The sequence below is a fragment of the Orbicella faveolata genome, unplaced genomic scaffold, assembly GCF_042242905.1.
Source record: "Orbicella faveolata isolate gen_17 unplaced genomic scaffold, um_ofav_v1 contig_25, whole genome shotgun sequence".
NCBI classification, from domain to species: Eukaryota; Metazoa; Cnidaria; class Anthozoa; order Scleractinia; family Merulinidae; genus Orbicella; species Orbicella faveolata.
The window spans coordinates 23,606,025-23,622,684 of NW_028301553.1; the positions used below are offsets into that span (position 1 = coordinate 23,606,025).

Here is a 16,660-nt window from a genome sequence, read left to right on the forward strand (position 1 = left end):
TTAAGTTAACAACAAACTTTATTTTTACTTTAATTTCTGATTTATATGAAATCTAGTAATTAAAAAATCAACTGCGTCATACATATTGACGCGCTTATCATCGACACAACTAAGCACTCTTAAAAACGGGCCAATGACGCAAGGTTTTCTCAACACTTCTTCAGCTCATTTCAAAACCTCGCTCTTTTTACGTTCAGAGTAATTGTGTTTAAAACAATGCAATCTAAATGTTCATACGAATGATACACGCCCCACTATTATTTAGTCATTACAAGTCAATGACACAGAGAACTGTTTTCAATATACAATAATATGCATGATTAAAGAACAAGAACTAAATGACGACTATTTAACTCATTATAAGAACAAACATTGCTGCTACTGCAATTTAATTAACGCATGGGTCATTATGATCTCTATGCACGCATTTACACCATCTTATTTTCACTTACTGTTGCTAACACCAAATGACCCGTTAAAATAAATACTACACGAACATTCATTTCATGAATGATTTAAATACTCATAAAAGATTCAAATAAGCTACTTAATCCTAAAACAAAACACCCGAAACTTAACTAAAAAGACAAAAGAACTCGACAACAATCTGGTGTTGGGAAAATCTACTCCAACATCACGGGACCCTAGTCAAGTTACAACATCAACCCTTTCCAAAAGCCCCTCGTTTCATTCATGACACTTGTAAGGTCAAAAACAAAGACAATGAGAAAAGAGGCAATCCTAATCAGCTGGCAGTTGTAAACTGTAGAAACTCAAATGCTGAGAAGGAAGCCACATACAGTATGCCATAAAATTATCTTATCACTACTTGTTAAGACAGCCCTTTTTGTTGTTTTTCGTTTTGGCTGATGGGTTGGATTCCTTGGATTAAGGACGAGTATCAGATATTATTTTCCTTAGTTCTTCTTCTTGGTTTATCCATAGTTAATAGAGGGGAATGATCATGAAATCCGACAAAGTTCTTTGTTGTATGTTTTTGTTCGCTTTGTTGGCCTTCACCGTGCACAAAACACAACAGTTGTTTACTCGGTACTGAGGAACTAACCAATAAAAACGTTTTGATTACGTAACTCATGCATAGTGTATGAACGCAAAACAAAAGATTGTGCACGGTCGTGGATCTTCCAACGTGAATCTTGGCATCTTTGTTTGCTCCTTTGATGTTTGCCGGGCTTCATAACCAGTCCCCTCTATTAACTATGGTTTATCATATCAGTCGCACCCCTTCCTTTGGAAAATTTCATTTACTAAGGATGGAGGCTATCCTAGCACATAAAAGACCATGCTTGCACTGCAACAGAAAACCATAAGATCCTACTTCTTAACAGTACTGTGCATCTAGAAAAATACATGTATTCACAAGCTATAAAAATATCTACGAACGTTTTAAAAAGACGAAGCAAGACACGTGTTGAAAACAACTTTCCAGAAATGGTAGATGTCAATTTTGCAGTAGTGCCTCAACGTACAATGTAGGAAGCAAGTGTTTTACGTTACTACCGCACGTACTCCATTACCAAACTACTTCAATGAGCGGAAACACGCGATAATTGATGCGTCTTGCACGACAGTGGTTGCACACGAGCGTATTCTTTTCACTATCGCGTCACTGATTAGTCATGGGACCTGGGTATTACTTTTAAGACTGAATCAAAACCTATTTTAGTACGTTCCTAATCTGAAATAAACTTTAAGGGGTGCTACATACACGTTTCTCTTTGCAATTTTACATTATTTAACTTACAAAATTATTTACCTTCTATAAGCAAGCACAGCTTGCGTCTGACACCATTCACTCTTCTACGCCTTATCTCTAATTTACCTTACCACAATTTAAGCTATAATTTCACTAGAGCACCTTTATAAGTGGAAAATTTAAATTTGTTCCACGACATTTTCTTGAACTTAGTTCAGGCACGTACTTGGCTCAGAAAGGCTGACGGTATGGTTGTTTCACAGGATAACCCTATACTAACTATTCGATAATTTATCACTAGGGCAATGAGAATCTTACGGCTTGTTTGCGGCATTTCTAAACAAACCACACTTGATACTAGCTGGCGCCAGCGTGCAGTGTGCATAAGTGTAAATAAAACAAAGACAAATGGAGTTCTACTGAGGATGTTCAATTGCACTCAAAGCTAAAACAATTACCTCATCTTGAAGTTGAGCACTAACCACACTAGTTCGGTTTTATCTTCTAATTCTCACCGACAGAAGAGAATTTGCTAATGCAAAATTAAAATTTAACATTACACTAGTTCATCAGCCAAATCTCCACTGGCTTCGTCATCCTGGCTCACTGCAATGAAAATAAAATTAGGTGAGAACTGGAGAAAACTGACTGCACTACAGTATCACTTAGTGATTAAATATAAGGCACTGCAAGGAAACTTGCGGTTTGCACAAATTTCTTCTTTGCATCTCGCTGTAGCACACCAGGCATGTTTCTATTATGGTTCCAATCACAAATAACATTTTTTATGTCTATTCAACAAGGATCAAATCTCCCTCCCTCTGATGTCAAGTTGTCATTGTTAATGAGTAGTTTTGAGCACGGGGGACAGCTAGCAATATAGCCTAATATAAAAAATTACACCATCTTATCATGGAGATTGGCATACAGTAGAATCCCGATTTTTCGAACCTCTCAGGGAAACAAAAATTGGTGCGAAAAATCGGAGAGTTCGAGATATCGGGGGTAAAATTACAGGGTTCGACTGAGGAGAGGGAACGACTTTAGGTTCGAGTTATCAGGAGGTTCGAAAAAATGAGGGTTCGAGAAATGAGGGATGTAGACTAGTTGACACATAAATTATCCTGACTGTTTTCCTGTGTAGTAAAAAAGTTGCATGTACTACAAATAGGAACATGGAGATGAATGGAACACCATGGGACACCACGTCAGATCAGAGTTAAGGATTAAAAACTAGCATTAGGGATTAGGATTAAGGGTTAAGATTACGGTTACAGTTAAGGTTACATGTCATCAACATTGTTCCAGGCAGTTTTGGTGTTCCTGCTGTTAACAAGTGCCTTTTAAAGTAGCTTTCTGTTCTTTAAATCGATGTAAAGTGGGAGCAATCCACGGCGCCATAAATCTTTAAAGGGGAGTGTTGCAAATAATATAGCGAATAGTACAAATCATTTATCTGCCCGCCACTGGAAAATCACATAATATTTATAACCGATAACCGAGTTCAACAATTTTAAATTTGCCATTTTTCACACATGGGCGTGGTTACAATTGCGCATAAGCAGAATAGCAACTGCTTGTGATATTCTGGAGAATGCACGAAATAGGCCAATTTCAATATATTAAAATTCAAACTGGGGTCTCAGACCGAGGGGAATAACAACCAAAGAATCACATCCAGGCTGAGGGTGAATAATTAATTTCTTTTGTTTTCTTCTCCTAAGCCTTGGAGCCAAGTTTGAATTTTGATATATCGAAATAGGTCTATTCGGTCAACTTCGTCTGCGTTACTTTTGCACAATGCAAAACATCAGATTAAATAACAGGTTCCAGTCGTATGGTAGTGATGATCCGAAAGATACCAAACAGGTATTCAACGATAAGAACTTCAAAGTAGGGCCAGGGATTCGGAAATTTAGGTAGGGCTAAATCATATTTCGGACTTCGAATATTTACCAAAGATTTTAAGGGCTGTTTTTCAATGGCCTCTTCTCGTTACCAAAATGACATAGACAACCAAGAACAGATAACGGTATAAACCAATTGATGAAGACTAATCACGGCCGTAGTCAGACTAAAATTTTTACTGAGGAAATACCAGAAAAATAGGCTTCTTATATTGATCTACTTGTTTTATGCATAGCTTCTTATGAGAATTTCAAATATATAAATAAATTCCCAATTTTTACCGAGGCAAGTGCCTCAGTTCGCTTGTTATGCCCAGCACGCATGCAATAAATACGATAACATCATGTCACGTGGACTATACTGGACAAGTATTCGAGAGTCAGGTAGCCATTACAAACCAGTTAATATTTAGCATGTACAGAAGACGTTTGAATTTCCGTGGGTATCACACATTGTGACCGTTAATTGCACCTTCGAAGGGTTCAAAGTGATACGACTGTAAGAGGGTAGAAGATACAGCAACCGAATGCTGTAAAGCAATCTGGCATCAATCAATTCACGTAATTCTCATTTTAGGCCTCCGAGACGCTGCAATGGAGAAAAAAAGGCAACATCTTACCATTTCTTTCTTAGCTCAAATTTCCAACAAAATTTCTTGCCCTCGTTCATCACTATTGTCGGTATTATTCTCGTGAAGGGATAATTCCTCTAGCTTTATGGTACTCCGGTCGGTATTATTCTCGTCAGGGGATGATTCCTCTTGGTTTACGCTACTCCGGTCATCTTGCCTTGACTCGTCTTTTGTCTCTTCATCTGTTGTAACTGGCGCTCGCAGGAATTGTGATATTTCTGCGTATTCTGTTTTTTCATAGGTAGGAGGCATTTTTAGTGGCTCCTGGGTAGCAGGGGCTGGTGTCTTCTGATGGAAATCCCGAAGGTCAGCGTAAGTCCCTTCCCCAGGCTGAGCTTTCTGTTGATTAAACAAAGTTGAACTGATATGACCTCTCTTTTTAGAAGAGGCCAATTTGGGCAAACGCATAGTTCAACTGTCACGGTCTCTAAGTTGCCCGCTTCTTTGCTGCATAATGTCAAATATTCGGTACTTATCTATTCTTATCGTCATGAATGGACGAACGAAGCATTATTCAAAAGGAAATTTAAAATATAAAGGCCGTTGTAACAAGTAGAATGTTCCAAGAAGATGACCTCAGCTGGGAGAAAACAACCTGTTTTCAGCTGACTCCAAATAAAAACAACAATTACAAACATAAATAGCGTACAGAATGTATGGATTTTTTTATTAGATTTTAGCAGGTTTAGTTTACTACAATTTTAGTTTGCAAGCTATTATGTCCGATGTCTCCCGCTTTATATGGCGTCAATACAGCAAACTCATTCAAGTAACAGGTTATGTAGTCTTATCGTTACATACAAAATCTGTATTTATTACAAAAGGTTAATCTTTAAACTCATATCAAAATGTTATTACATTTTCAAACGCAAGCTGCTCACCTTGGAATCCAACATTACGGCGTTTATTTTGTTATTAAAATATGTTAGATAGCAGTGCGCTTTTAAAGGGACACTATCACGGCAAGTTTACTACATTCTTGATCAAAAGAGTGCTAAAATTATGACAGAGATGACAGAGTACCTTCACTTGTACACAAAATGTTATTACAACTTCAAGATAACGATATCAAGTGAATTGTTAAATAAAAAACAAATTGCAAATTAGTTTTACGCGACACGACTTTCCAAGACACGACTACACAATTCGAAAAGAGCCTTCCAGACTTTCTTAATTTGAGATCAAAACCTTGCGCATGCGTAACTCATTATAACACTTCAACAGTGCCACTTCAATAGTAAGCTCTATATTTTTTTCTCTAGGTTTCCATCAATGAGAATCTATCTTTGAGCTTTTGACTTTCGAAGGCCATGCTCACGATAGCGTCCCTTTAAGTTGATTTTAGGCTTTTGACTTCGCGTAATGTGAACTTACTAATCATTCACCTTCTCACCATAGAAATACATAACTTGCTGTACTTAAAACTATCCTCGTTTTATTTTCCTTGGTAGTGAAACTTCTGTCTTCAGGAGTGGGGTCATCCATTTCCAACACCAAGTATTCTTTTCATCTTCAATACTTTCAACACATTACCTTGAATTCAATTTTGAGTCAAAGATTTCCTGCCGCCGAGGCTGTGATTTCCATTCGGTTTGACTCGACTGTATGTTGTCAGCTTTATTTGTGTGCAGCTTCTTAATTCCGATGTGCTTCTATCGACAAAGTATTTTTAACTGATATTTGGTTAGCCTGCAAGATTAGCAGAATTGGAGCAAGGCGAGAAAAGTGGTGACATCCAGAGACAATGGATGTGATGAAATCTGTATTCCCGTTTACATTTCCCTTAGTTATTTTTAGGTTTATGTAAATGTTGCAAGCAAATTGAAGGATTTAGGTAAACGCTTCAAATAAGCAATGGGTTTAATGTTCATTTAAATTCATTTGAAGATCGCTGAATAAATGTTACCAAACAGAAGTTGAGATTATCTCGATTACAGTTCTATTTTCTTATGTTTCAACGCAAGAATTAAGAGTCATTGGTTTATCAGGAACAGTGAAAAACCGATTTATATATTGAGGCTTCTTTAACGAATTTGCAGTGAAACATCTGTCCAGCATTGAGTGAATGAAAATGAGGTGACAAAAGCAAGTAAACAGCACGTCCATTTTATCGAACGGAAAGCCAAAAACTGCAAGAAAGTACAGCTTTCTAAATCAAGGCCGCCTAACTGGAACTTCAAACGATCTTGGGCCTAACCTGAGTTACACTGGAGTCGTTGATCGCTATCCCAGGTGTCTCTGCAGGGTTCGAGTTCTTGAATGTCACCATTGGCGTCTCAGATGGGTAACTATGGCCATTTGCTCTGTCATGCTCATACCCATAATTCCCTCGTCCTGCCTCCCTCCCACCATTTACGATATTCCTATCCAACAAAAAAGTATGTACATAAAAATAAAACTATTTAACCAGGAAAATAGTGAAGAGGACACGGCTCACAAACGCCTTACAGGACGCTCGCATCACGGTTCTTTAACTGAATCTTGCTGACGGAGGTTACCCAGTACCTACAATGTGCGACAAAAGTGTTGAGACACCTAGCAGTAAAATTCGATTTTCGAGCGGCTTGGAAACGTTTTCCCTTCTTCCCCCCAACCATGCTGATTTTTCTATTTCTTAGATTGCACAGACCACAGACCACAGACCACAGACCACAGCGCCTACACAACATTGAATTGGGGGTCCGGGGGCATCAGAGAATTAACGCTACATGTAGATGCAAATAAAATAGAATAAGTGCTTAAATATCGAAAAGCATCATTTTCTAAACGTGTCTCAACTACTTTTGTCGCCCATTGTAGATGTATTGAGTTTTAGTTAGCCAATGCTTTCGTATTGTAAAACAACTGCTTCTTTTGGTAATAATTTTATCCAGACTACTCCAGATTATGCGACGGTTGGACAGACAACACCTTAATGCAGAAAATTGAAAGGAATGGAATAGTGTTTGTTTCGTTTTCAATAGAACATGTGAAACTTACGCTTCTGGCTCAACCCTTTGCCCGTAGGTACCTGTAAATTAAAGTTAAAAAACAAAAGATATTAATCAATCAGTAGTCCAAGCTCGTCTAAGTTGGACACTTTACCACTGGCTTGAAATGTGACAAAGTTTCTACATACTTCTAACACCACTTTGACAGTGTGTGGGGATGAGAGGAAAGGCAGAATGGCAAATGTTGCATTTGTTAGAATAATTAGACATATATTCACGGATTATGTCAGTAACAAAAAATTGGAACTGACAAATAAAATAAAATAATAATAAAGAAAGAAAGTTTCTGAAACAAAGAAAGGAAGAAAAGCACTTTCGTCCAAGGAACTGTTAAACGTGTATTCATTTGCCACCAGTTTCTGTGGTAGGAGACGGGAAGCAGTCTAGTCTATCCACTTTAGTGGCAAGAGGCACCGCTTACTTGACTCAGCCTCACAACAAGGCCATGTCAATATTTCAAATCTCAAGTTTTGGAGAGTTAAATCTGATGAATTAACATTTAGCATTGCCCCCACCCCCCCCCCCCTTCCCTGACAAGATTGGCTTTACAAAACTCGCGTCTTTATGTAATTTAATCAGAAGCAAAACCAAAACCAATTGTGATTTGTTCGCACACGCCTCCCCGCGCTTCGCGTCTGCTACACGTATTTGCATGCTTTGAGTTCTGATTGGTTCACTGCATTGTTAGCCTGCGTGCACACGTCTACTATTGCTTTTGTTTCACCCAGCCAAAAAGGAAATAGTAGACGGCTGCGACCATTGTGATCGGCCAGAGTGATTCAACTGTTTTGATATATTAAAACTTAAAACTTGGCTCGGGGGCTCGGGGGCTCGGGGATTAGGGGCCCATCCCTAAACCTCGATGTACTGTAGCTTCTTTAGTTTTATTCCTCGAAGCAAAGTTAGAATTTTAATATAGAGAGAGTGGCCAATTGGAAAACCGCTATGTGACATGCGATTCCATAGTGACTATCACAGATTAATTTGTTGGCATAAACTTAATAGGAGCATCGAAAACAACTGCATAGTTAAAGCCGTAAAACAGTTAAGAGCACTGCATTTTAGAGATCAACTGCCACGACATTTACTATGTTCACAATGTAATAGAAATAAAAAGATGCCATAGTCCCTGATAGACATGCGTAGCACATTAGAATTATCAGTAGTAACAAGTATGGAATTTCACGAGACCTTACCGTTGGAGAACGATGCTTGATTCGAGTTGTTCTTGTGGACAAAGTAAGCAATGATCGCTACAAGAATAGCTAAACCTGCCACACCTCCAACCACACAAAGTGCAATTAAACCAGGCTTGGCTGAAAAATGGAGAGCAAGAAAAATAGAATCACACATAAATATATGGTTTAAACAAGAAAAACAACTCATCAAAAAACACTGGGACTGACTCAAAGGTACAGTTAATTTTCTCTCGAATTTATCTGTCCTGTGCCCTTGTGGGTAGAATATACCCAAAGGTACAGTTAATTTTGTCTGCTATTAATCTGTCATGGACCCTTGTGGGTAGAATATACCCAAAGGTACAGTTAATTTTCTCTCGCATTTATCTGTCCTGTGTCCTTGTGGGTAGAATATACCCAAAGGTATAGTTAATTTTGTCTGCTATTAATCTGTCATGGACCCTTGTGGGTAGAATATACCCAAAGGTACAGTTAATTTTGTCTGCTATTAATCTGTCATGGACCCTTGTGGGTAGAATATACCCAAAGGTACAGTTAATTTTCTCTCGCATTTATCTGTCCTGTGCCCTTGTGGGTAAAATATACCCAAAGGTACAGTTAATTTTGTCTGCTATTAATCTGTCATGGACCCTTGTGGGTAGAATATACCCAAAGGTACAGTTAATTTTCTCTCGCATTTATCTGTCCTGTGCCCTTGTGGGTAGAATATACCCAAAGGTACAGTTAATTTTGTCTGCTATTAATCTGTCATGGACCCTTGTGGGTAGAATATACCCAAAGGTACAGTTAATTTTCTCTCGCATTTATCTGTCCTGTGCCCTTGTGGGTAGAATATACCCAAAGGTATAGTTAATTTTGTCTGCTATTAATCTGTCATGGACCCTTGTGGGTAGAATATATCCAAAGGTACAGTTAATTTTGTCTGCTATTAATCTGTCATGGACCCTTGTGGGTAGAATATACCCAAAGGTACAGTTAATTTTCTCTCGCATTTATCTGTCCTGTGCCCTTGTGAGTAAAATATACCCAAAGGTACAGTTAATTTTGTCTGCTATTAATCTGTCATGGACCCTTGTGGGTAGAATATACCCAAAGGTACAGTTAATTTTCTCTCGCATTTATCTGTCCTGTGCCCTTGTGGGTAGAATATACCCAAAGGTACAGTTAATTTTGTCTGCTATTAATCTGCTTTGTGCTCTTGTGGGTAAATATACCCAAAAGGTGTAAATAATTTTTTTCTTGTATTATCTGCTCTGTGCCCTAAAAGTATTACTCCTACCTAGAGTAGAGTTCGTGTAGATAGTGCAAGGCCTGAGGCCAGATCCATGCAAATTTTTTTTATTGTTATTTTTTAATGACAATTTTTTATACCTTCATTCCCCCCCCCCCCCCCCCACACACACACACCCCCTGAGAGTTTCCACTTAAAGGTGGCTCAAAACAATTTCCAACACTTTCCAAGACTTAGAGTTTGATGGGTCGTTATAACCATTTTTATCAGTTGATGCTACAATCATGGTATCAAAAACCTGCAAAATCATTAGTGAAAAGGTTGTTATCATTTTCGTGACACATTAGGTTACCAAAGCAACAGTATGACCTGCTAAGAACACCATTAATTATAACTTCAAGGGCTTATAATTAAAATAAAAAGGTGAGGTGAAATCTCTTAATATTATCAAATATTGATATTAGAGTGGTGATAATAACCCATCAAAATCTAAGTCTTGGGAAGCGCTAGAATTTGTTTTGAGCCACCTTAAAAGAAATTAACCCACACTCTAATAATCTAGTTACATTACAATTTTTTCTGCGCCCAATAGTTGTGCCATGGGAATTGAATGAAAATAGTCAATTTTCATCCTGTTGGGACTCGTGAAATTGAGTCTGGAGGTTATATCAAAAATGCAGTTTGGTCTCAGAAGGATAAAACTATTTTAAGGACAAAAACCACAGCTTGTTTGCATTCTTGCTGGGGGCAAGGTATAAGCAAGACAAGTGAAGTTGAGTTTCTAGCCTTACAAAAGAAAATTTGATTTTGTTCGATTTTTGTGGACATTTGCTTGGACAAATCCTGCGGGTTTTCATTAAGTTAATGAATTCACACCTTTGGTGATCTTTTAAACAAATGGGTGATAAAAATATTATCATTAAGTTTTCATTTTTTATTGAATATCTACCTTTTTTACAGTCTTCTCCCTCGAAGAAGGTCCCACATTCCTCTTTTTCTTCGGGTTCTTTAGGACAACAAAGAGAAAAACAGTAAAGGAGAAATGTCAGTCCTTTTCTAATTTCTCGAAGGAACCTCAAAAGAATCCTAAGGCGAATTACAGCAATCACAGTATCCTAAGGCGAATTACAGCAAAACTATAATTAAAAACAACAACAACAAAAATTAACAAGGATGTCTTCGAATGAGGAAGATTTAAAAAAAGCATGAATGACAAACTTGAAGATTTGCCATTAGTGTCATACCCCCTTTAAAACTAATAACTTAATATTAGTAGAATTCTTCTAGCGGTCTATCAAGAATGCCATTCTCTTATCGGCTACGCTACTCACTATCTAGTCTGTTGTAGATAGTGAGTAACTTAGTAGTGTGCGGTTGTTAACAAAAAATGCGATCATTCAAAGTGTTTGCTTCATGTTAGTGAAACTGTTTAATAAAAGTATACACTAATTTATCATCTTTTACACTGATAATGAGGTGCCTTTGAAGACTCCTGAGGTAAAGTTGGCCTTGTAAAGACGATGGAAATTTCAAAACAAAAAAATGAATAGGAAACTAATAGATTTAAAAATCAAATCAAATAAATAAATAAATAAATAAAACAATGGATGACTTGAACTTACATGTAGCTACAGGTTCAACACCATTTCTAATTCGAGGTTCATATATAGTTAAATGAGGTTCATATATAGTTTTAAAGTAACAACTGACTTTTAATAAATCCATCAGTTTTCACTTGATTGACTTCAAGGTCGCCCATCTTTCCATCTTTAGCTGCCTCTGTTAACAACGCGTCTACCTCACTTGCACCCACACTTTCTTCAAATGTAATCTTCATGTCCGCAATGACGCTTCCTTCTCTATAAAAATAAACAAAACTAAATCAACACAAACAAAGAGAATACATGGTTTGACATGCAAGGTACATAAAAGCTACAGCACACTGTTGTTTAACCCACATGGACTAACTAGTTAAGTAATGGGAAGTCAACTGAAAAATAATGGTGTTGCAAATGGTCTGGATAATAGCAGGCAAGTAACTACTTTTAAGAAATGGACAACAACTTTCAGTTTAAAACAAGACATGTTTCGTTCGTTAAACGATCACCTTAAGTTGTGAATTCGTTTACAAGTTTACAAGTTGAATTAATATAAGAAGTGGCGTATAAGTAAAACGTGATACAATTCAAATTTTCGAAAAAATTAACGTACAATTTTAAGAAGCGCGAGTAATGGAATAACACTTGCGCGAGCACTACACTTAATACAAGGAAGAAAATTGTAAAAAATAGAAATAATTACAATGGTTATAACACAAAATGTTATGAAAAAATATATATATATATATAATTATATATATAAAATAAACCGGTACTAAATAAATGTATATACATAAAGAATAATATCAGAACGAGAGAGTTAAGTCAGCATGTTTCAGCTGCTTATTTAGAGTGGGATTCTCCCATTTGATGTGCATTGCTTCCTTCAACATAAGTTGTAGTTTGTTGGGTGCACAATCCACGATGAAAAAGCAGTTCTCATTAGCTAAACACCGACATGCCTTGGATTGCTCCAAATGTTGATATACGAGTGAGTTCCTGTCCCTGCTCAGATGCTCACGAATGCGCGTCGAGAGATGTCGGCTAGTCTCGCCGATGTAACAGGTATTACATCCTGCACACGAAAACTTGTAGACAACACGCGAACTGAGATCGAGAGGAACAGGATCCTTAACACTAAAGATACCACCAACTTTAAAAGAAGAAACAGCTAACTTAATTTCGATGTTGGTACAATAGCGCTGAACGAGTTTGCGTAGCCTTTTCTGTGTTTCTCTATTCAAGGAGCCTACATAGGGTAACTTAAAATAATAAGTGGAAATGGCTTGCCGAATGGTATTGCAGTTTATGTCATAGCCAGAAGTATAGACTCGAGGATCAAAATGCTTACTGCTTTTTTTCGCAAAATCGGTCTAGATGTATATAAAAGTAACCCTTAGCCTAAGTAAGTAGCAATGCCCAATGTAAGATGGTTGGCTCTCGACGAACAACTAAATACAAGCATAGTGGTGACAGTAACAACAAATAATACATGTAATTACCTCAGTTTTGTCACCTTTACATCTTGGACACCAGAGCCGTTGAACTCCTCTTTTACCTAAAATAATTTAACAGTATCAACACCGCATGTAACACACTGAGAAAAGCACTTTGTCTAGTGCTCGGCCCCACTAACACAAGTGCTAGTGGGACCGAGCAAGCAACTGAAACAAATAATTCAAATTGAACATAAGATTGTTATGAATCCCATCTGACAGGAGGCAAACCAGTTGGCTATTTACAAGCGAGGCCAAGGATTTGAACTCGGGGCTACTGAGAAACAACTTCAGGTAGTGGCCAGAGCGGGACTCGAACTTGGGACCGCTGGATTGTGAGTCTGACACGCTGACCACTCAGCCACACTGCCTCCTTAAGAGACACCACATTGCATTTCTTTTTTTGTTTTTTTCACAAGTATTCTGAATTGATCCGACTCCACTCAGCTGAGTGGGGAGCAGTTTTGGGAAAATTCCCAAATATCGTTCGTATACATACGTTACAAATCACAAATACAATACGTTGGGTCAGAGTCAAAAAATAGCACTTACAGCATTCTTTATTTTATTGACAAAAAGTTGCGTTGTTGGATTCTCCAAGTTTTCATACTCCGGTTTAAACTCTTCTTTGAATTCAATTCCAACCTCAAAAGTATTCTTTACCGTGTCTGTTAACAGGAACACAACCAAAGCAGCGTAAATATGAAAGGTAAGCATTATAAACATCCTTACCAAAGGGAGTCCTCAAGAAACTTAATTCAGAAAATGCTGGTAGATGCTCTATGTGTATGTACATTAACCTGAACACTACCCGTGAAAAAGATGTTCGTATACACATAGAATATAATGTTGACTACAACTGTGATTCTCTTTAAAAACAAAACAACAACAGGTTCTCATCTTCGTTGGAACAGGCTGTTAACTTCGAGTCTCAAAATCTTTGCAATCGTTCCAATGCTAGAAAATGTTTTGAAATACATTTGCCAAACTGTGGGCGACCCTCTTAGGTTTCTACGTGTCTTTAAAATTACTTTGATTAACTTTAAAAAAAATGTGCTGTAAATAAAGATTAAACAAAAGCACATAGCGCAGCCCTAGACACAACTATGCAGTGTGTAATAATAAAGTTGATATGACTATAGTAACCACCAATGAGACTGCCATCAGCTCTTATTAAAACTTTTACTTTTTTGGTGTTATGCACAATTATATACATGTACATGCATCTTTTTAGATCTCCTTCCATCAATAACATGTACATTTAGCTCTCTTCAAAATCACGGGAAGAAACTGAAATGGCTAATCAAGGTAATACAAGGCATAACACAACGTGGGACAACACATTTAATTGTCCCATGAACTTGACATCTGTAAACCAGGATAAGTATATTTTTAATTTGCTGTTTTAACTTTGCCAGACACACATGTAGAAACGAGCACTGTGTACTTGTGCATCAATCATTTACTGAAGTTTGAAGAAGTGACGACTAGAGTGTCCAGTAATAACTCCATAGAAACTACAGAATAAAAATAACGTACCCTCAATGTCGCAATTTGTTCCTGTCTTTCTCTTTTCGCAAAGACAGACGTATTGTCCAAACTTACGACAGGATTTCTTAACAGAACATCTTTCCTCACACAATCCACCTATTAAAAGAAGGCAAATTTAAAACCATTAAAGAAACATACATATTTATAACATTCCAACACATCGAAATTAAGAAAATACACATTTCAAAAACAGTTCCCTGTTTTGCATGTTTAGATTCATCTCAAAATTCAACTAAATAGAAGTTTAGCGTTTATAGCGTCTCGTTGACTCTTCGCCCAAACTCGGGCTCGTAGTCTAATTGTTAAGGTGTCTCGATACAGTTTGTTTCTGGGCTACACCAAGCATTTTCAATCAGCTTTTAAACAGTCTGACCTTAATCCGATTCATATGAGAATTGCACCAGTAATTGGAAATGGATTAAAATTTGGTATTAATAATAATGTACATGCACACTAACAATTACTCCACAACCGCACTTTACAGTTCTTCTTTACAATCTTCCAAAATTAAGGATCTACCAAAACTGCATAAACACTTACCTGGAAAAAATACAAAAGTCGATTTAGTGTCATTTCCATAGTCGTTGCTTGCTTCACATTTGTACTCTCCAAGGTCGTCTACCTTGACGCCAACTATAAGCCATCTTTTATTGAACCATTTCTTGTCTGTGCTGACACGAGTCCAAGAAACATGTGGAGTCGGTGTCCCAGATACGTTACAGTACAGAGTGAAATTTCCACCTTTTCGTACATCAGTCTTGTTCTTCAAGGGTTCAATTGATGACGGGACTATAAACACAAGATTACAGAAATCTCAAATGGACCGTTTCTAGATTGCATCATAAAATAATGCTTTGTCTCTCAATGAGATGCACCTGCAGGGAATCGTGGTAGTTGCATTCTTCAAAACAAATAGCCAGTCCAAGATGATAAAAACAACTTGGACGATTGCCTGCAGGTGCATCTGACAGAGAGAGCTGGCCATTGTACTTACACTCCGACACAACTTTGCAGAACAAGTGAACTGGTACATACATTATTAATATTTCATCTACTTGTACTAGGAACTACTTGGTCTAGCTTCCATAATTCGCCACACGCAGAAAATAAGAAAAAAAGCCACATACACTACAATTAGCACTAACTACCATTTGTAAAAGTGAATATATGAAAGATCATAGATTTGAACTGCGGAGAACGATATGAAGACATGATTGATCATCGCAGTTATGCACACAACTTAAGCAGTTGTGAAATTAAAGCCTGAAAAAAATTCAGGCCTGAACGGGATTCGAAACCATGACCTCTGCGACACCGGTGCAGTGCTCTACCACCGGTATTGCAGAGGTCAAGGGTTCGAATCCCGTTCAGGCCTGAATTTTTTTCAGGCTTTAACTTCACAACTGCTTAAGTTGTGTGCATAACTACGGTGATCAATCATGTCTTCAACTACCATTTGTGTTGTAAGTATTACAGTGTACATGTATAATTATGTAAGCATACATATCCTAAGCACTATATGAGCCTAGTGAAAAATACGTCTAAAGGTCGTTAAACATCCATACAAGCATGGCAAAGTCACGTGACCTAGTTACTTAGTTCAAGTAAATATAGACATGGATGTAGGCATAACATAGTTTATTTTACTTGGTCGCACACTTAGCTATGGCAATGGTGTGTGCCATATATTTGATAAGCAGAGTCTCCAGGACGCACCAGCTACTTTACAGGTCCGTGAACAAAACAAAATACCGAAGTAAAAATGTACACATTTTTGAATAAATATTAAACCAACCTAACTAAGATTATATAACTACTATAAAATATGTTAAGTAAACGATAACAAAATGTCCTCCTGATCAGTAGATGTTAGAGCTATGAATCAATGATATCAACATTCCCACACTCACAATGCACAGTGATAGCGACATCTTCAGTCACGGGACCTCCAATACCATTGTCTGCAGTACATCTGTACAGCCCCTCGTTCTGTTTACCAGTGATTGTCAAAGGGAAGGACACAGGACTGTTGTCAGAAACTTTTGTCCAGGTAATGTTTGGTGTTGGATAACCATCTGCTGTGCAGTTCAGACTAACACTGTCATCTTTATTCAGTGTCTGGTTATCAGAAATGAATGTAATTTCTGGCATATCTTTGAGAAGAGAAAAGAATGTTCACAATCATGAAAACGACAATAAAATATCAAAGGCTGTGGCATAACCATATGGCAGACATGATTTCTTTCTAGTAACCTATCAACCAAAAGGAATAGTTGTAAAGTACACCTGGTGGTAGCTATCACTTGACTTTTGGACTTTTAAATTGTTATTATTACAGC

General features: G+C 37.4%; 1 protein-coding gene across 3 annotated transcripts in view; it reads right to left on the reverse strand.

The window, feature by feature from the left end:
* The window catches only part of LOC110052971 (hemicentin-1-like), a 43,234-nt gene continuing 26,574 nt past the window's right edge, over window positions 1-16,660 (reverse strand). For 2 of the 3 annotated variants that reach the window (XM_089294246.1, XM_089294248.1), the window contains 12 exons: window positions 16,232-16,474; window positions 14,862-15,110; window positions 14,310-14,417; window positions 13,323-13,438; window positions 12,777-12,832; window positions 11,387-11,535; window positions 10,626-10,682; window positions 8,443-8,562; window positions 7,236-7,266; window positions 6,454-6,619; window positions 4,245-4,595; window positions 1-2,323 (listed from right to left, as the gene is read on the reverse strand). In XM_089294246.1, coding sequence (XP_089150372.1) covers window positions 4,260-4,595; window positions 6,454-6,619; window positions 7,236-7,266; window positions 8,443-8,562; window positions 10,626-10,682; window positions 11,387-11,535; window positions 12,777-12,832; window positions 13,323-13,438; window positions 14,310-14,417; window positions 14,862-15,110; window positions 16,232-16,474 — 1,631 coding nt within the window. In that variant the 3' untranslated portion in view covers window positions 1-2,323; window positions 4,245-4,259. The remainder of the gene's footprint in view (window positions 2,324-4,244; window positions 4,596-6,453; window positions 6,620-7,235; window positions 7,267-8,442; window positions 8,563-10,625; window positions 10,683-11,386; window positions 11,536-12,776; window positions 12,833-13,322; window positions 13,439-14,309; window positions 14,418-14,861; window positions 15,111-16,231; window positions 16,475-16,660) is intronic. The other variant, XM_089294247.1, reaches the window with a different exon arrangement.